Genomic DNA, 21,279 nt, shown 5'->3' with positions numbered 1-21,279 from the left:
AGAGCACAAGTGGGAGAGGGGCAGAGAGAGAAAGACACAGAATCTGAAGCAGGCTCCAAGCTCTGAGCTGTCAGCACAGAGCCCAACGCAGGGCTCAAACTCACAAACCGCAAGATCATGAACTGGGCCAAAGTTGGATGCCCAACCGACTGAGCCACCCAGGCGCCCTTCTGGTCTTTCTTTAAAAAATGATTCATCTCCTATAAATATATATAGTTAATAAAGTTACCTTTTTAAAAGTCAAGAGTCTTCTCTAGGAATTTCTATATTTTATCTACGAGGTCTCCACTCCCTCATACTTTCACTAAACGTAGTTAAATGGGGTCATATGGGGCTAGGTCTCGAACATCTGCTTTGCTCTCCTTTTAGTGGCCATTGTTCCAGTCCTAAATCAATGGGCCAGTGTTTTACGTCCAAATGTACAGCCACAGAAATGAGGTATTTTAATTAGAACATAAACAGCATTTTGATCTGGGCACTTTATCTGAACTCCTACAGATGGAGTCCAAATGCAAAATTGAGCATCAAAGCCATTATTCAGATCTGTACAGCGCCAGCTTCACAGGCTTGTGACCTGTGCAGTGACTCATGGTCAGAAGTTCCTGTGCTTGGTTTCATGCTCTGCTGTTGCTATCTTGAACTTCTTAATAATTTTTGAATGGCAGGCCCCGCATTTTCATTTTGTACTGGGCTCTGCAAATCATGTATCCAGTCCTGGACATACATGAAAGCTGCTTTTACCCGAATCATCTAACCTGTAATCTCTGTTTTCATCTGGCAGTGAAGACAGAATTGTGGGTAATTCCCCCAAATCTCCTCCCAGGAGGAGATGACCCGAACTCTACAACGTTTTCAAAAGTCTAAAAGCTGTGGGTCATGTGATTCACTGTAAATAATGAACGGAAGAGGCACACAAAAGTAATTTTTATCTGTGAGTCTAAAGAGTTAAAGTTCTACCTTCACTGAAATACAGAAGAATCAGGCCCAATGTGATGTGTGTCAGCATAACAAAAGAACTTGTCCATCTGAAAATAGGTATGCCCATGTGCCAGCAAGCTAAATATGAATACATTTCTCTAACTCTTCTATCAAGACGATTATTTCAGCAATTCAAATAAAAAGCAGAATCTGTGCAAGGCCCAGCTCAGCTTTTTTTTATAAGAATAATGAATACATCTTCTCAATTAGAAAGCATCATCCTTCCTGTTCTTGTTCAGAAGAATGGTGGGGAATAGTTGTAAAAATGTCGCACAACATCTACCTTCCATTAATGCATTCATTAATGCGTTGCAGGGCATGGTCTTCTGTACTGGGGGATGGAGTAGTTTTGAAAGAACGAGCTGTCAAGGAAGTGTTCTTTCTAGACACCTTATGAAGCAGGGGAAAGGCTCAGCCGGCAAGGAAGCAGTGTTACCCCTACCTTCAAAGGCCTTTTGCATATACAAAAAAAAAAAAAAAAAGTTCAGGCTACACCAAAGGTATCTGTTTAGAAAAATTTTAACTTAAATACCTATTTATATCTGATTGTGTTTAAACATAGACATGGTTAACAGTTAATTCTAGGTAAAGTATTAACTATAGGTAATTTAGAAATATTTTATAAATAATTTAACGATCTTTCTCTAAGGTTAAACAACACTTCCAATAAATAGCAAGCTATTTAGGAGATGAACATGGTTTTTAAAGAAACCATTTCAATTTTTAGGAAATCTGAAGAATGTGTCAGAGTTTAAAAGTCCTTTAAACTGAGAGATGAACAGGGCAAGTAGTGTTCTTGCTAATATGAAATACTGTTCAGATACCAAATACCTTCTTTCATTAAAAAAAAAAGAATAAAAATTCTTAGACCAAAATGTAAAATTAAGGCGTGTGAAAACAAATCCATATTTCCTAGAATGTCCTCTTTAATAATATACTTAAAAAAAAAAAAAAACTCCACCAAACATTTTTACAAATAAGTACATAAAATTCCAGTAACCCTAGGGGAGAAATTGCTTTTCAACTAAGTTTTGAATTCTAGGGTAGATGCATTCTTGAGGACTTCACAACTTGGGTAAAGAGTTGTGGGAGGGTAACAGTTAAGGAAGAAGGGAGGCAGGGAGGAGGATGTAAAGGTGAAAAATGAGTCCCTTTAGTTTCTTCCTGTTTCCATGCTGGAGAAGGCTGTAGTAGCTGGAATTGGCAATCTGCTCTTGGGCAGAGTTGAGATGAATGGTCTCCTCTCTGTTCTTCCTCTTCGTAACCCTGAAGCAGACCAGCAGAGAAGTGCCAGGGCACAAAGGTTCAGATTTTCCATTGTATGTTTGTGCATCTCAGCTGTACACTGTACAAGAACCTAATTACAAAAGACACTGAAAAGACCAACTCGCCTTCCTTTGCTTTTAGCAAATCGCTATCATCTACAGACATGGAGGGGGATGTTTGGAAGTGTCCTTTAGGGAATGAGACAGAGGTTACAACGATTACGTCTTTTTCTCTAAAGAGGTTGAGGAGCACAAGAATGACCCAAATTGAGAGTATACGCAGATGAAAAGAGATGTCACCAATTATTCCCAATTTCCAGAGGCACTCGATAATAAGACAGTCAAACCAGCAGGCACAATGAAGAAATAGTTTGTTTAAACTTAGAATGTTCTCCAACATCACTGAAGCAAATGAGGAAAAACAAACCTGCATACAAGCCTAAAACTGAACATTATTTAAACAAACCGACATGCCAGTATTTTTCTCCAGTAAAGGGTTCAGCCAGCAACAGAGCTGCATTTCTGAAGTGCCAGCTTTCATAATGTCCTGTCCATCAGTCCAAGTTCAATGATGGACATGCTGACTTAAAGCTTTAGAACACTAACTTGTTTTTAATTCTAGCCCAAAGAATTAGGCTGAATGTTTCTCCCCTTGTTTGATGCCCAGAACAAGATGCAGGAACCAGTTAAACTGCACGGTCCATCCTTTGTCTCTACACACTTCGATCTGATCAAGAAAATACTTCTTAGCATCCTCCTCACTTTTCCCCACTGTTAGGGCATCCCGAATATATTCAATATCTTCTTTGCTTGTTAACTGGGGCATTCCCGTCATCAGCATCATGGAGAAGAGGATGATCAGCAGGTTTGTGTGATGACGAAGGGCGAGGTAAGCCTTAACGCAGACGTCCTGGATAAAGGGAAAGAAAGTACAGTTATGTTGATGCGGTAACTAAGTAGGGTGATGACTGCCCAGGGATCCTGGAATTTACATAGCATTATCCTGTCCATGAGAGGAAGCTATCACCAACAGGGCAGATCCTCTTTCTCAGATGGAGGGTTTTATGAGAACATATGCTATTTCCATACCCTAGGAAGCACATTAGTGTAATCGCCCATGTCCAGGGTGTGCTCGGGGAAAACTGGTTGATACGGTACATTTCATCTTTTTTCTTACTCTACCTTTCACATCAGTTTCTCTCCTAGGAAACTGAAGGTAGAAATTTCTGTACTCTCTTTAAAGAAATGAGTCAGTTTTTGAACACCATACTGGGATCACTGAGCTTCATGTAAGCATACGTGTTTGCCAAGGGCTAATGGAATCCGGAGAAATGATGGAAATGTGGCGTTTGAGGTTTTGTTTTCATCTTTATTTTACAATTTGGCCTATTCTAAGAAAACCAATGTATTAGCGTTTCACTGATGCTCCAAACTGTTGAAAAAACTTGGGAATTTTAATACAAATTCTTTTTTTTAAGTTTATTTAAAAACTTAAATACAAGCAGGGTAGGGGCAGAGGGAAGGAGAGACACAATCCTAAGCAGGCTCTGTGCCATCAGCACACAGCCTGATGCAGGGCTTGAACTTAAAAACTGTGAGATCTTGACCTGAGCCGAGATCAAGAGTCAGATGCTTAACTGACTACACCACCCAGGAGCCCCTACACACATTCTGAATACTGAGCGAGAGGGCTTTAAAAATGCTTTGGCGTGGGGCGCCTGGGTGGCGCAGTCGGTTAAGCGTCCTACTTTGTCTCAGGTCATGATCTCGTGGTTCATGGGTTTGAGTCCCACGTTGGGCTCTGTGCTGACCACGCAGAACCTGGAGCCTGCTTTGGATTCTGTGTCTCCCTCTCTCTCTGCTCCTCCCCCATTCATGCTCTGTCTCTCAAAAATAAATAAAAGTTTAAAAAATTAAAAGAAAATGCTTTGCCTGGCGCATTCTCCAAAAGCCTTTGAGCAAGGTGCCACAGGTGAGTTAAGTCCACTTATTAAGCAAGGCATGCTTATTTCAATCATATTGTGCCAAAGTAAAGAAGAAAGTGCAAGGTTCTCAATTTTACAACACGAGGACAGCCCAACCTTAATGTTGTAACTTGGCAAAGATGGTGTGTTGAAGAAAACTGAAGTTAATGATTACAGATATAAATACTTCAAAAAAATCTGGATATAAGGATATAAATGTGATTTCACACCATAAGGCATAAAAACAGAGCATAAATGTGAAAAAATATGCAACCTCATTTGTAATCAAAGAAATGTAAGGGAATGAGATGGCAACATTCACCTATCCAACTGGAAAATCTTAAAAAAAATTTTTTTTGAAGAATAATACCCAATGTTCACCTTTCATAGGCTGATGGGAGGTGGGAATAGGTATAATTTTACTAGCAGACAATTTGATAACATGCATCAAAAGCTTTAGAATGCTAATAAATGTTAGAGAAGTTCATTGCGGTGATGGTTGCGTGACTGATGCATTTGTCAAAATTCAAAGAACTGTACCCACCAAAAGGCCCAGTTCTGCTGTAGGTGAATAATGCCTCAATAAACTGGACTTTAAAAAAATGCCTATGTCCTTGTACCCAGCAATTTTCATGCTAGAAATTTACCTTTAAAAACTTGGATAATTTTGGGGCGCCTGGGTGGCTCAGTTGGTTAAGCATCCGACTTCAGCTCAGGTCATGATCTCACGGTCTGTGGGTTCGAGCCCCGCGTCGGGCTCTGGGCTGATGGCTCAGAGCCTGGAGCCTGCTTCCGATTCTGTGTCTCCCTCTCTCTCTGCCCCTCCCCCATTCATGCTCTGTCTCTCTCTGTCCCCACAATAAATAAACATTAAAAAAAAATTAAAAAAAAAAACTTGGATAATTTTGCAGTGACCAATACATAAGAATATTTGTTAGAATGTTTAAAAATGCGAGAACCTGGGGGCGCCTGGGTGGCGCAGTCGGTTAAGCGTCCGACTTCAGCCAGGTCACGATCTCGCGGTCCGTGAGTTCGAGCCCCGCGTCAGGCTCTGGGCTGATGGCTCAGAGCCTGGAGCCTGTTTCTGATTCTGTGTCTCCCTCTCTCTCTGCCCCTCCCCCGTTCATGCTCTGTCTCTCTCTGTCCCAAAAATAAATAAACGTTGAAAAAAAAAATTAAAAAAAAAATGCGAGAACTTGAAGGTAACCTAAATATCCTACAGTTGGGTACTGATGAAAGTACCTACAACTGCCTGCTCTGTAACTGCTAGAATGATACTGTGAAAGAATATTGAACAAGCATGTGAAAGTGTCTGAGTTAAAAAGCAGGCATAAAACGACAACATAGGTGGCATCAGCCCATGTTGGCAAATGAACACAAAATATTTATATGGAAAAAAGATTGGAAGTCTACAGGCCAAAATGTTAAGATAGTGAGTTTTCTTTTCTTTTTTTTTTTTTTTTTTAAGTTTTTAAATTTACGTGTTGAGAGAGAAAGAGAGAAAGAGTAAGGGAGGGGCAGAGAGAGAGAGAGTCCCAAGCAGGCTCCTCACTGTCAGTGCAGAGCCCAATGCAGGGCTCGAACTCATGAACCGTGAGATCGTGGCTTGAGCAGAAACCAAGAGTCAGATGCTTAACCGACTGAGCCACCCAGGCGCTCCTCCTTTTTGCTTTTACGTTATCTTGTGTGTGTCATTTGCACGTGGCAGGATAACGGCAATGGTCATGGTGGTCATGCCTATATCATTCTGCGTGTCAAGGCTGCACCATGAACGCATCACCCTGTCTAAGTAGAAAAACCCATGGACTGATCTGGCATTAAATGAGACCATATATATAAAAAATGCCTGGCACAGAGACTGGCACATAGCAAGTGTTCAATAAGTGTTAGTCCTCTCCTTTCCCTGCCTGGAGGGTAGATCACTTTTACCTGCTTTCTGCTTACTTGTCAGGGAGCTGGACACTCCCAGACTCAAAAGACTGGGCTCTTCCTACTGTGGACCCAGCGCATTAGTGTTCTTGCATCCTTAATCACTTCACTTATGTCCGGAAATCATTATCTTTTGCTCCTCCATTGGACTGACCAAAGTCACTCTCATTTCTTGGTGATTACATAGGCGAAGGGCAGACTTCACCCCGGGCAACTGGCTTATTAATTTGTTAGCTCACACAATTTTCACAAGGGCAGAGATGGGGATGCCTTTTGATTTTGAATTAGAGTACATTCTGATTTTTAATTATTTTCTATCCTTCTGTACACTGGGGGCTTCAGGCACAACCCTTGCTTTCTGAGCTCACTGTGTGGTCAAACTCCTTAACAGAAAATTTTTGAGAAGGGAAATTGACCTGGGGCCAAGCTATTCTAACACCAATCCGTAGGTGCTCCGGTGCATATTTGTTCAGCAGCAACCCACGGATTCACTCGTCACTGTAGCACACAGGGACATGGTAAAGGAAGACAAATGTCTTGTGTCAGTCTCGAAGGCCATCTCCTCTATATAAAGCATTTCTGCTGGTTCGAATTTATTCAGTTCTGATTTTTACACACAAGGGTCACTTCTGTGAGAAAGAACTTTCCTCCCCCCAGATTTTCATGCCCTATGCTGGTCAGACACAATGTGTAAATTCTGACTGGCAGTGCAGGCTTAGAGATTTAATTAGAGATTTATTCTCTTTTTCTTAGAGATAGTACAGAGCCATGGTAAGAAGTGCAGGTTCACACCTTGCTGCCTGGGTTCAAATGTTGGCTTTATGACTGACAAGCTGTTTGTCATTGGAAAAATCACTTAACCTCTCTGGACCCCAGTTTCCTCATCTGTAGAATAAGAATAATAATAACAATACCCGTTTCATATGGTTGTGGTGAGATTTCAGTGCTATGTATGTGGTCGGCAATTATTATTAATAGTATGAGAAGTTGCATTATTGAACGCGCACTTCTCAATGCGGAGGTGGGTGGGAAGTAGGAAGCCAGCACCCTGGCTGTGTGTGCAGATGGTTCTCTTGCCCCAGGGGCACAGCTGGGTGCTTGCTCCACCCCCTCAAGCCCCAGAAGTTTCATTTCTGCCCTTTGTGCTCAGCCACAGGGTGTCTGAAAGAACCCTGGCCATGCTGCCTTGGGGCCCGGAGGCCTGTGGTTTGGGGGACTGAGGATGTGGCCTGGGGACCTGGGGGGGCGGTGTGGAAGCACAGAACACAGAAGTGACTGGCTGGGGAAGCAGAGTTTTTCCCTTCTGCCAGGCCTGCCTGGCACTGACCTCAGACATCCTCATTCTGTCCTTCTCAGCTGCCTGGGGAAGGCTTTATAATATTGAGTGGAGAAGAAGGGGCAAAGGAAGAACCTGATTTCAGGGATTTGGTGTAATGTACTTGTTAATGGATGTGAATGTGGGGAACACTGAAACATTGTTAGCCGGAATGGTATACATGAGTAGCTGATCAAGTGATTGAGCCTAGATAGTATATCAGCTCTTAATTTCATAGTTGATTCAAATGCCTTGATTAGAGCATCTAGTACCAAAAGAGAGGATTGTTTTTACAAAGCTACCACTCCCATAAGTCTTGGGAACAAAGGACTTCATGATCATTTCAGGGTCCAAACTTGGAGTTGATTTGTTAACCGGCCCAACGTAGTTCACCAAACTGAAAACTTTCTATACACAGTCTCCTAATTTCTTCTTAACTGCCAGTGAGTTCTGGCTGCCTTAGACTGTGCAGGGTCATACGGAATGGGCCTACTTTTTCTTAAAACAAACTCCTCTATTTCCATCTAGAGAACAAAGTGGAAGTGAAATATTACTGTCCATCTTGACACAAATGAGGAAGTAGCCCCAGGACTACAAAACAGGAACTCTGGGGCCCAGAGAAGAGAGAGAAGAAAACTCACAAATAGCCGTCAATGAAAAGCAACGTCCTCACCCACTGACTTTTCCTAAATATTAATGCTGCCGCTGTCTGCTGGAGGAAGGAGACGGTGGAGAGAAATGGTATTTCTGTCAAAGAGGATTTTATTTTTGTTTTGTATAAAAATTAATGAATTGGCCAAGCAATGCCTTTAGAAGTTATTTTGGCAAAACAGAGAGTCACCGATTAGCCGAGCTCATAAGGCAGGAGGAAGCACTTTCCGAGAAATCTGAAAGAAGAGTGTGTCTGACTCTTGGCTGTGTGTTTGCTGAGTTTGAATTAGGATTCTTATCCCTAAGGACCTCTTAAGAATGATTCTCAGACTAGTTCTGTCTAGCAGGGAAAGGGCGGTATTGCCCTCTTCTCAGATACTTGGAAGCTCATTAGAAACCTAAAGGTTACAATTAGGTCATTCTGCTTTAGTCACATATTCTAAATAGATTGTATGTAGGGGTGTGTGTGTGTGTGTGTGTGTGTGTGTGTGTGTGTGTGTGTGTATGTATGCGTGTGCACGCACTAGCCTGTTCTGAAAAAGATTGAGGGTGGATTACCTGGATACACAAAAGTCAAAATAACATTAATTAGAATTGGGTAGGAAAAGGAAAGGAATGACAAAGGAAAAGATCACAGTGGATTTCGAACAGAGACCAGTTTAACGCTATACATCACAAATGCTATTTACTTGCTATGGGTGGTCTTCAAATATATCTGTTGCCAAAAGGAAAATCAAATCCATTATTTAACCAATGCTCAGAAGAGTTTTTTAAAAATGTTAGGAGAAACACAGCTTTTCTAGAGATTATGACCTGATAGAGATTTCACAAGAGGATCTCTATAAAGAGTACACTTTTGGTAACATGGTGAGTAACCCCCTCGGTAATATTCTTCAGGGAGACAAAACACTTCTCTAAAAGAAACTAAACACTGAAAGAAGATACCAGTTGGAAGCTTATTCTCCATAAATGTTTAAAAGTCACAGGGGTCTAATATCTTAGACACTGAGTGACCCTGCATGCTGGTAGATTAACACATCAGTCCAATTCAAGGCCATCTTTCAAGTCTGCGTCTGGGGCAGTTACCTCACCAGGGGATTCAAACGCCTACAAACGGCTGATGCTGGACCCTTCTCTGACAGTATCTTCCAACGGATAGTACAGTACTGAGCATCTTCAGGCCTGGCTAGAAGGCTGAGCTTGACCTTGTTAGTGGTCCTGGGTACAGGTCCTGAGAGTGAATCCTTTATCAATTCAGTGTATTGTGGGCAGTTTGACAGATAAACTTGTCATCTCCCTGTTGACCTATGGTAGGCCTCTATTACAGTCATTTGTGGTTAACCAATTGAGCTCTAAATGACTTCTTTGCTTTGCCCCCTAATCCAGCCCTTGCACTGCTTCAAATGGAATGCAGATCTCCTTTCTTGACCCAAACTCCAGGACACATTCACATCAATACCTGTGTTCCAACCATACCAAACAACTGTACTTTTTGTTCTTAAATACTGATACTAAATACGCACTTCATGCCCTTGCTAATGTTATTCTTTCTGCTTGGGTGTTCCTCCCCTCCCTGTATCTGCCTAACAAATGGAACTGATCTTATCAAGGGCTGATGAGAACCCTTCACTGGCAGTCCCTTTCCATCCCCCAGGGCAGGATTGCTCCCCCTGCAAACCACTTTTGCAATCCTTAGAACAAAGCTGTGTGTGTGTGTGTGTCTTCTGCAGTGTGTCAGGGCTGTGCTCCTGGCCACCTGTGCCCAGAACAGAGTCTGGAACACCGTTGGGCATCTGCAAACACACGATGAAGGAATGCTAAGATTCAATGCTTTAAAATCAGGATGAATCTGTGAACAAGTCATATTGGAAGGCTATTCAACTGTAAAGACATCTTGCCTTGCTACACAGCAAGTCTTGGGCCTTCTCTGGGCCTGGCACAGGCCTGAAATGTAGCGGGTAGTTAAGAAGTGTGTGTTGAAATGGTATGCTATCTTGGATATGGAAGAACAGGGCCTGGGGACTATAACAGGATGGAGCAGGAGGCTGAGAAAGCCCAGCCTGGAAGGTTACAAGTATAGATAGCTACTGGTGTAGACCAGTGCAGGGTTACCACACAAGGGCAGTCAGAGAACAGGGATGGGAAATAATGGGGAGGGGACCACAGTCCTCAGAAGTGGTCAGATGGTCAGGTCCCTGTGGCCCGGGAGGTCCCTGTGGAGGGAGTACTTGCATTTCCAACAAGGCAAGTGGCAGGAGGGAGCAGGACCCCAGTCCTAGAGGTGTATTAACTGAGGCAGAAGTAGTTAAAAGACTCTGGGATCCAAGATGAGAGCAAGATGGCAGCAGAGATAGACTTTGAATAAAGGTTTCCTAACAGCCCAGGTCAGGACACTGCATGGAGACTGGGCACAGGGCTGAGCCTGCAGGTGAAGGCTCTGGGGTACGCCCTCGGGTGGGGACAGCTCCGCCAGCGGTGGGCACCAGGCAGGGCCTGATAAAGCTGCACCCGAGACTAAAATAACACAACGAATAGGTCCCAGACTACTCTCCTATAAAATGTTTCTTAAGAGTGACATCTAGGGGCAAATGCCTTCCTTTTACGTATGCTCATCAAGCCGCCTGCTTTATGTCGATGCACCTGTGAAGGTGTTATTGGGCTCCCCTGGTTTCTTCAGCTGTATTGAACATACATTTGCTTAGTGCCTGTGTCCAAAGAACATCTTCAAAATAGTTGTTTATATACTAGGCCAAGTTGTTCACACTCCTTGGAAACTGTTCCATATTGAAAGTACACTATAGGTATATACTGTGTGTCCTGTTCTCTTGGCATGAGCTACTGATCCAATCGGGGAAAAATATGTATATTTATATTGTTAAGGAACTCTCCACAAAAATGTAAACAGGCACCATGTGACACTTACATTTTTGTATAATTAAAAAAAATTTTTTGTAACACTTACTTATTTTTGAGACAGAGAGAGACAGAGCGTGAGTGGGGGAAGGGCAGAGGGAGAGGGAGACACAGAATCTGAAGCAGGTTCCAGGCTCTGAGCCGTCAGCCCAGAGCCTGACGCAGGGTTCAAACCCACAAGCTGTGAGATCATGACCTAAGCCAAAGTTGGATGCCCAGCCAACTGAGCCACCCACCCAGGCGCCCCACATTTTTGTATAATTTAATAAAATGTTAGATTTCATGGGCGCCTGGGTGACTCATTTGGTTAAGAGTCTGACTCCTTGATTTTGGCTCAGGTAGTGATCTCATCATTGTGAGATTGAGCCCCATGTCAGGCTCTGCACTGCGTGGAGCCTGCTTAAGTTTCTCTCTCTCTTTCTCTCTGCCTCTCTCCAGCTAGCACACATTCTCTCTCTCAAAACAAATAAACATTTAAAAAAACACATCAGATTTCATAACTAGGATTACTTCCTCTTCTGATGTGTAGATATTTAACCTGTATCTTGAAGGCTTATTAACATATGTGTGGCAGGAGCTTGTCAATCTATGCCTGAGTTGGTATTTCATAAACTCACAGAATACAACGTATTATGGAGAAGGAGGAAATCCAAGGAGGTCGCCTGGCCTCATCCAGCCACTAACCAATTCCAGACTGTCCCCCTCCCCCGCCGCCCCCACCTTCTCTCCTCCACTCAGCAAATAACCACTGAGCGCTCACTAGGTCTCAGGTGCCTGATGAGGGAGTCAGGTCAGGGGTGGTCCTGCTGCACAGACTCATACATATAATGATATGCTGTCATAGGTGCTGTGAAGGCAACATGCAGGGGCTGAGGCAAAGGATAACTCGAGGGACCTCATTGGGGGTCTGCTCTGAGGAATGACATTGAGGCTGAGATCTGAGGGTGTTCTAGGGAGAAGGCAGGAATGGGGAGGATGTGGAGGAAAGCCACTGTGACCTTGACCAAATGAGAGACTGTGGGGGAGAGCCTTGTAGGGAAAGCTTAGTTAGATTTTATTCAAAGTGAGGTGAGAAGCCACTGAACAGTTTATAGGGAGTCACACTGTATCTGTAAAGTTCCGTCTTTAACCAAATTCTGGTTAATTTACAACCTTGTATAATACCAAATAATAGAATGAAGGAAAAACGCTAAAATGTTGACAGTGTTATTTCTGGAAGGCGGGATAATGGGTTCTTAATATCCTTCTGATATTTTAAATATTTTGTTGGCTTTTTAAAAAGAAACACTTACTACTTTTAAAATTAGAAACGAAGCCCCCACATTCCTATATAAAAATAAAGAGGAAGGCAAATTTCACTTGCTAATGATATAAATGTATTTGCATGTAATCTATGTTCCAAAACCGTTTAGTGACATTTAAAGCAAAGTGGTTCTAAAATAAATTATTGGGGTAAAATATTGTTTTCTCTTTTCACTCTTCAGTAAGGGAGAGAGTTGTCAAAAGAGAATGTATTTATCAACATCGTCACCACTGAAATGTACATGTTTAGCACCTGGTGTATAGGACCGTGCTCCGCAGGCTAACAGATATTCCTGGACTCAAGTAGTAAGTACGCCTTGGTTTTATGTCTTTTTGTCCGATTACAGCTTGCTCCCGAAGTCTGCCCTATTCTAGAAACAATTTATTAATATGGTCCGGGGCTAAACTGAGTAGTTTGGAAAAAAGAAAGGGGTGGGATAAAACAGTGCCTTCCTCTTTCATTTTCTGGCCTTCTATCCACCATCCAAGAGCTAGATATATTTTTAAATCTTTGTGGGGAAGGCTCACCTCACCCTTAACAAAAAGTGGGTCAGCTTTTATCCACCCTCCCTAACAGGTTATTTAAATGTGCTGCATGCATTAAATAACCTTCCCATTCAAAATTAGCGGTTCACTGGAAATGAGGACGCCTTTGATTCAAAATGTAAATATATACAACATTTCCCAGCCTACCTAAAAGTGGCAGTTTTAGTATACATGATCCTGCGTTGCTATTTAGAGGGTTTAGAGATGTACTCCCAGAGCCTGAAGGATGTCATCTCAAAAAGGGAACATAAAACTAAAAAACAGAAAAACATCCGGAAGGCTTAGTAGTGTGTTTAAAAAAAAAAATTGTCACAAGGTCTGAGTCAAATGACGAAAAACCTGCTGCTCATCTTTATCAAGCTGGAAACTTTAGAAAGCCTGTGTCTGTATAATTGTACACATAGATGTATATATGTCCACTGTTTTTCCTGTTGTCCGGTGGGGGGTGGGGGCAGACAAGGGCGCATGTTGGGGGGTGGGGGCAAGCAGGCAGAGCTTGGACCCCCGCGTGCTCTTTAACCAGAACAATGCTACTACTTTCTTGTGTTTCATATGTTGCCATTGGACTTGAGATCTCATTTCTAAGAGGGCTTCTCAACTTAAAAGTTTTCAAAGTTGGAAGACCCTTGCTGTGGTCTAGGCACTGGGGGAAGCATTCTACACATTTCATTCAAATAATCCCTTTAAAAATCCCTTAAAAAAAAAGAGGTTTTAGTGATTTTAAGAAAGCAGCTTTGGTCACAGGGACGGAGAACTGGCCCCAGACCAAGAGGTTGGCACAAAGGCGCCTTGCAAAGGTTTCATGCTTGGAGTGGAAGCTGCCTGGGGCCGGGAGCAACCTCTCCTTGGCCTCCCACATCCCAAATCTTTTCATTAAAGAATATTTTGAAACTTAACAACAAAGAAGATTACAGGAAGAAGTGCCGCTGGGATTTTAGGGGTGGCATGGGTGCTCTGGGTGGTCATTCTGGGGAGCGATGCTGACAAAAAGGAAGAGAAGGCACAGAAAGCAGGAGAGCCTGCCAGCGAGGGCAGATGCCTTTGCGCCTGCCTCTCCGGGTGGCAGGATTGCCGCTGTGCTTGAAGCTAGGTAGATGAACCCCCTCCTCTGCAGGAGAATTGAGTGTCCCCCACTTCTTTAAATGGTAAAATTCTTCCAGGTTATTATTATTATTTTTGGAACCATTTTTCTGTTCCAGGAAGTTGTCAACATATGTGATTTTTAACTTTAAAGAAAAACAGGACTGAAATGTGTCAAATCCCTGGAAATAGTCTGAAACCCAGTTGAGTTTACCCAGAAACACACACTAAAAAATCCTAAGACCATCTGGCCCCAAAGATCTCAGTTTCTCTGACAAGGCTCCTAGAACTGTGGGGGCTGGAGGACGGGTAAGTCCTGTAATCAAATCGAAATCAGCCGGGAGAACAAACAAGAACAGGCAGGTTTCAAAACAATACATACATCCTAGTTCCTGTTCCACGCAATTTCAAGGCCCAGGCCATGTCCCAAGGATAACAGGGAACTCAAGAAGAGACTCTGAAAAAAGGCTTGTTCCTGACCTAATTGCAAGCCACACTGGGTTTAAGACAGGCTTAAAGTGGGGAAGGCAGGGGGCGGGGGCACTCTTTAAAGGTGACCCAAGGCGCCTGTGCATATAAAGGAATCCCTCTTTGCCTCTACTGATCTGTTTCGTGTCTGTGTGGGCTATAAATAGGTATTTTATGTAGTCATTACGTAGTAATTTCAAGGTCTGTTCCTTCACAGTTATTAAATTTGCAAGCGTGAAAATTTTACTCCTTGCGTTTTTGAAATATTTGATAGTCAAAAGTGGATGGAGACCAGGAAGGAGTGACAAAGAAAGCAGGATGTGAACACTTCCAAGGAGATGGGGTGATCCATGCAGGAGCTTGTTTACAGGTGAGCAGGACAGGCCTGAGCTTTTCTGTACAACCCGCAGTGGAGTTGACAGGATCAAGTGAGGGAAGAGACTGTCCTTCACCGAAAGGGGACTACATACAGTGGTGCGGCCAGAATTCCCTCTGTAGTAACCTGATAAACGCACACCTGCAGCAAAAATCAGAAGCTCACAATTGTTTGAGAGTCCTGAAAAAATACATGTGGAATTTGGATCTTCCAGACAGTCTTGAATTGATAAATATTCAAAGGCTAAACCTGCTTACCAGACGCTCCTCCTGAAAGCCCCTTTTGGGCACAGTGCCATCCTGGCATTCTCTATTTGCTCTCTATTTGATTACGGAATGCTCTCTCTCGCTTCCTGGTTGGTTTTAGATGGGAAACCACGTTTTGTACTCAGGGATGGAATGGAGGGAACAGAGGGGAGGGAGGGTAGGCAGAAGCAGAGAAGCCTTAACGTGGAGTGAGGGGGAAGGCTGCTGTGCTCTGAAGGCACTATCTGATTGGTACTCTGGGAGGAGGCAGAGGCAATGAAGAGGGAGGCCAGTTACCTGAAATTTCTGGAAGTGCAGGCTTGTCTTCTTTCCAGAAGTTCCCATCACAAACAGGAAGTCTGGGGTTAGTACAAACGGCACTCTCTCTTTATTGATGCCCAGAAAACTTTTGTAATTCCCAAGAATGTGTCCAAAGTCAATATGAAATAGATTTCCTTAAGAGAAGAAAATGTCTGACATCATTACGCGGGCATAAGCACTTGTAACAACACTCTGGTTTGTTTATTTCCTGAGATATTTTTTAAGTTGCCTGAAAATGAGCTATCTTGGGCGAGAGAGCTATTTTTACACTGTTTTATCAGCTTGTGATATTTTTCGGCTTAGCAGGTGTGTATGGTAGTAACCACAAAGCACTCTTTGAACCAAGTGTGTTTTTGATATCCTTCTGGTGTTCTTCAGATGACAGCCAAATGCCATTAAAAAAAAATTCTCGTCTCGTCTGAGAATTATTCTTAGAAATAGAAGTCAGAACTCTCTGGCTAATCTGTCATCATTTTGCCTGAGACTCTCTTATGCCCTTTATATGACTCAGGATAGACTGATGGTTTGCTCTGCTTGGTGGGGGTGGGGGATGGGGGGTGGGGGAAGGCATTCACCTTTTCCTTTTGAGTAGCACCATAGAAATACATCACTGTGAATCTCCTTTGAGTCAGTTTCTACCACTGTCGCTGTTGCTACCATGATTACCATCATCTCTTCTTGTTTAGATAGCCTGTATCATACGTATGGTCCATAAATACGTGATGTCTTTTGATTCTCACAGAGAGTAAGCAGTTTACCTCAATATGGTGCTTTTTCTGGATCCTACTTTTAAACTGGTCCAAATTTCTTAGAGATACTTTTCATGGCACGGCAGCCGATACTGACCATGGTCAGAGTGGTCAGTGAACTCGTGACACGAGGTAGGTTAGGAAGGCAGAGCATCTCAGATTTAAGGATGTCTGGGAGTTCTTTTTGTTGCTTCCGTGTAACATCTGACACTATCGATCACACCCTCCTTCACCAGCTTCTGGGATATGCCCCTACTTATCTTTCTAGCTAATCGCTTTTCCTTCTTAGGTCTCATTTCTGGTATCTTCTTCCTCTCTGGGGTGATCGCAACATCTATATTCCTACATAGTAATGACTTCTAGATGTGTACTCCAACCTTAAACTCCTTAAATATTACTCTCTGCTGAGGGATAGGGGAAATGGGGAGTTAGTACCAGTTCAGTGGGGCCAGTGTTTAAGTTGGGGAAGATGAGAAAGTTCTGGGGGATGATGGTGATGGTTGCACAGTAATGTGAATGTATTAAAAAAATTTTTAATGTTTATTTTTGAAAGAGAGAGAGAACACACACACACACACATGCATGAGTGGGGAAAGGGCAGAGAGAGGGAGACAGAGGATTCAAAGCAGGCTCCAGGCTGAGAGCCCAATGTGGGGCTTGAATCCACACAACTGTGAGATCATGAGCCGACACCTGTCACTTAACAGACTGAGCCACCCCGGGGCCTCACAGGGTGAATGTGTTTAATGCTACTTAACTACACACTTAAAACTGGTTGATATGGTTGGTAAATTTTATGTCCTGTATGTTTTACCACTGTAAAAACAAATTATAATAAATAAACTCACCTGTCTCTGTGATCATAATATTGTCGTTGTGCCTGTCGCCTATTCCAAGAACAAAGGTAGCCACACAGTAGCCAGCACAGGAATAAACAAATCTCTCCACTGCTGCCTGAAACTAATTAGACACATCTGAACATTAGTTGTGTTCTAGCTACAAAGAGCCGTGTGGATCTGTTATAAACGACTTCCAAAAAGGTACTATTCTGGGAACCAGTTTCAAGTTCATGGCACCTGATTTCATTAACATCCTATCTGCTACATGCCAACTTTCTCCTTGCTCTCCTTACATTCTAGGCGAAGATTCAGTGACTCACAATAGCACATGGAGGAAACGAGAGTCAAAGAGCAATGGTAATTTAATCAAAGGGTTCATTTCCTCTCCATGCCATCGTTTGCCAATGCTACAGAACCTATAATTTCTCCTTCAGTGGAGAACATATGTTTTGCTTATGACCACTTCACGTATGCATGGGTTCACAAATCCACACATATAACAGACTAATAAATGCTGCTAATTATATTTCCTACCCAAAGGGCTGCTAACCATGCAAATGAGAAGTGGTAATCCTGTACCGCAGAACTTGAAACAGCAGCCAAACAGCCAGCCTAACCACGCAGCTTGTGAAGGATTCAGCATGTGTACTTCGCAAGGATGGTGAAACTGATGTTTTCAGGCTCTCTAATTTACCATTCAGAGTGCAGAGGTACATCAGAAATTACTTTGGAGGATATGTGGCATCTCCCAGGTAGGAAAGGACCTATCCACGGTAACTAGATTTTTCTGCCGAACATCAAAAGGAGGTGGTTGTAAAAAATGCCCACCAAGTTATTTCATAGAACCAAATTTTATGCAAAGCATGCCTGATAGTCAAAGGACAAACAAATGCTCACTGGCATTCTGAACTGAGAGCTTCCGTCTTACACAGATATGCTGTGTCACACGGGAAGGCACTTAAAACCCCCACGGCCTCACAAGTATTTTGCCAAACCTCAGGAGGCACGACATCGGTAGATCCTTTGAAAATGCAAACCCATTATTGCTACATGAATGACAGCTCATAAGGAGCCTTCAGAGTGCGGGAAAAGCTGGAGCTCACCTTTTCTTCAATAGGGCATTTCTCTTTGAGCCAGTGATTCAGGACTTCATCTTTAAACGCGCCCGTGTTGCCCACGGTGCTTTGCTGAATTTTGGCAATTGTCGTGGCCTCTTTCACGATCTCGATCATTCCTATGAGAAGATGCACAGAGGCTGATGGACACTGGGGCCTGGGGCCTGACCCAGAGGAGGAATGGCTGGGTCTCTGTTGACAGGAGGGCAGAGGGCTTTTCAACCAGGCGGCTGTTTCCCTGGTTTGGTTTTCTTAGGAGAGAGAGAAAGAAAAGGAGGAGGATGCAGAAGTTTTGTGGGACATGCTTTCAGTCCCTGAATGAAAAGAGGAAAGGTTGGCTTTCAAAGGCAATAAGTAAAAGCACTTATGTGCTGAGCATATGTGCTTGGCAAACGGTGCCTTTTCCTTTTTTAATCACAGGGTCAAATGGAAGTGGTTTTGTACAGTTCTCGGATTGGAAACTTGAATAAAAATATGTCTGCTTGAAACAAAAATGTTAAATGTCTGTAAAAGCACCTAAGAGTAGAGTATGTAATAGTTTCAATAATGTGAATTCTAAGATATTAAAATAAGTGACAGATCTTTGCGTCTATTTTTAAACGTTATTTGTGAGAGAGAGGTTTTATGTGCAGTGAAACGAGTTACAGTTTAGAGGTGGAGAAGTAAAGAGGAGGGAACAAGTTCTTATGAAAATCATTTCCATGTATAGTCACAGGGATTTAAATCACACATTCATGTATTTTCAACAGATCCATATTAAATCAAGAGTCACATTCACCAACCTTGGAACATTTTCTTCCTTTTCTATTTGGATTATGATTGTAATTTTTCACTTATTAAATGCCTACGCTAAAGGACTTATGATCCCTTATTTTATTTTTCAATATTTTTTTATTTGAGAGAGAGGGAGAGTATGTGTGCACAAGCGGGGTAGGGACGGGGGGGAAGAGAGAGAAAGAGAGAGAGAGAGGGAGAGAATCTTAAGCAGGCTCCACACTCAGCTCAGAGCCCCCATGTGGGGCTCGATCCCTGACCCTGGGATCATGACCTGGCTGAAATCAAAAGTCAGATGCTCAGCTTAGGGGGGTGCCTGGGTGGCTCAGTCAGTTGAGCATCCAACTTCAGCTCAGGTCATGATCTTGCGGTTTGTGGGTTTGAGCCCTGCGTTGGGCTCTGTGCTGACAGCTCAGAGCCTGGAGCCTGCTTTGGATTCTGTGTCTCCCATTCTCTCTACCCACCCCACCCACCCCGCCCCCCCCCCCGCTTATTCTCTGTCTCTCTCTGTTTCTGTCTCTCTCAAAAATAACTAGACATTTTTAAAAAAAGGACTTACGATCTTTTAGAACGAGCTGAGTGGTATATTCATCTCCTGAGGTAATCACATACCTATTTTGTCACCAGTTGAAATGCAACCATATGGCAGGAGGCACAGATCCAGAGATTCAGTCTCCCAAATGGATTCCATGATTCGTAGAATCTAGACATCAAACACAAAAACGTTTCCATTACATTGGTTTAATAATTTTTCTTCTCCCTTAAAAAAACAACATGTATTTTGTGTCTGGTAACACAAAATATATGTCAGCATAAAATCTGTAAGTCACAACTATATTTATCAACCTGGTGCTCTAAAGTTCCCCTTCCCTGGGAGCCTGTTAATTTTGGTCCCTGAGATGGACCCTGGGGAAGAGGATACGTGGAGTTCGTGTGGGGAGATGTTGCAGTGGTGTTTCAGCATTCAAATGTTCCACTCCACTTATGTATATTTTACCATCACAACAAAGTGTTCTCCCCTACCATTCTTAGAAATTTTTATCCATAAGGCACTCTGGGGCTAAACCAAGGCAACACTAGCACTGATGAGAATGCTTGCTAATTTACCAAGTGCTGTTTTGTGTTAATCTTTTGCATTTACCCTATAATATGAATATGATTAATATTCCCATTCTGCACATGAAGAGACTAAGGCTTCAAGACCTCACCTAACTTGCCCTCACCTGCCAAGCAGTGTGCCTCAGCAGGGAAACAAGTACATAAAGGGCAAGTGCAAAGTTCCCCTCAAAAGGAGAGGAACACAGTGATGCTTTGTTTCTGAAGAGTTTGTCTGCCAAGAATAAGAAGATTCTATGGATTTATTTGAAAGGCAGCAAACCTTCAAAAGGTTTGAAGGATTTCTTTTTCTTTCTTTCTTTTAATACTTCCGGGACAATACACATAGTATTCTTGAAAAGAGAGCAAGAGGTATTATTGTTTCCATATTAGAAACAAGTACAAGCAGAAACACACAGAGAGAATTGAAAACATGACCAATTTTTTAATAGGCTACATTTAAATCAATGAGGTTTGCTTATTTTAAATAAACCACATTAAGTATTAGGAATTGTGTTACTTCGGGGCGCCTGGGTGGCGCAGTCGGTTAAGCGTCCGACTTCAGCCAGGTCACGATCTCGCGGTCCGTGAGTTCGAGCCCCGCGTCAGGCTCTGGGCTGATGGCTCAGAGCCTGGAGCCTGTTTCCGATTCTGTGTCTCCCTCTCTCTCTGCCCCTCCCCCGTTCATGCTCTGTCTCTCTCTGTCCCAAAAATAAAAAACGTTAAAAAAAAAAAATTTTTTAAAAAAAAGGAATTGTGTTACTTCTACAACGGTGGACTATGGAGAAGATTACTTTCCAGGTTTGCAAAGCTAAAGTTGATCCAGAAATGTTAGAAAATATGCAAAATGATTAACATTGATTACTGTCCACCTTCTGGTCTAGTAACTTATTCATGCTTGTTACTTAACTGCACGATTTCTTCAGTCACTTATGTGTCATTCTTCTGTCTCCTTCCTATCAAATCATTCCCTTGAGTTTGTGGATGTGGATGTAGATCAAAGTGAAGTATATAAGGAGAGCACTTGTGGGTGCACAGATATGTCTATAAATATGAATAAAGTGGATGCCAGGGGGGTACATACGTCTATATTTTATGTTACTACACTAGGAATGGGATGTATAAAAGAGGTTAGGTGAGGGAGACATATTTGGCTATATGGGAAAGTTGGATATGCTTCTTCTCAGGAATAGACAACATTGGGATGCTCACTAGATCACATATCTAATGGCCCACAGCCATGTTCCCCCAGTGCCAACTCTCTGTTACAAAATCTTCGATCATTGTACATGGACAAAATAGGAGAATGGGAATAAAATCAGTAGCAGGCATTTTTTAGATCAAATACAGAATT

The 21,279-nt window shown here is 42.7% G+C and overlaps 1 protein-coding gene and 1 long non-coding RNA gene across 5 annotated transcripts in view; one reads left to right on the top strand and one right to left on the bottom strand.

Annotated features, from left to right (window-relative positions):
• LOC147583325 (uncharacterized) overlaps positions 1–21,279 on the top strand; it is a 172,536-nt gene that overhangs the window by 98,658 nt on the left and 52,599 nt on the right. For both annotated transcript variants that reach the window (XR_015248092.1, XR_015248093.1), the window contains 2 exons: positions 7,980–8,192; positions 12,500–12,623. This is a non-coding gene — a long non-coding RNA (uncharacterized LOC147583325). The remainder of the gene's footprint in view (positions 1–7,979; positions 8,193–12,499; positions 12,624–21,279) is intronic.
• Positions 1,889–21,279, bottom strand: part of PIK3CG (phosphatidylinositol-4,5-bisphosphate 3-kinase catalytic subunit gamma) — a 34,059-nt gene continuing 14,668 nt past the window's right edge. For all 3 annotated transcript variants that reach the window (XM_025929471.2, XM_086696937.1, XM_086696938.1), the window contains exons 7-11: positions 19,443–19,533; positions 18,045–18,175; positions 16,951–17,062; positions 15,330–15,487; positions 1,889–3,153 (exon numbers count right to left, since the gene is read on the bottom strand). In XM_025929471.2, the coding sequence (XP_025785256.1) occupies positions 2,875–3,153; positions 15,330–15,487; positions 16,951–17,062; positions 18,045–18,175; positions 19,443–19,533 (771 nt within the window). In that variant the 3' untranslated portion in view covers positions 1,889–2,874. The remainder of the gene's footprint in view (positions 3,154–15,329; positions 15,488–16,950; positions 17,063–18,044; positions 18,176–19,442; positions 19,534–21,279) is intronic.

Source organism: Puma concolor, chromosome A2, assembly GCF_028749965.1.
Source record: "Puma concolor isolate L17-30 chromosome A2, mPumCon1.1.hap2, whole genome shotgun sequence".
Classification (NCBI taxonomy): domain Eukaryota; kingdom Metazoa; phylum Chordata; class Mammalia; order Carnivora; family Felidae; genus Puma; species Puma concolor.
This window is presented reverse-complemented; position numbering and strand designations above follow the sequence as displayed.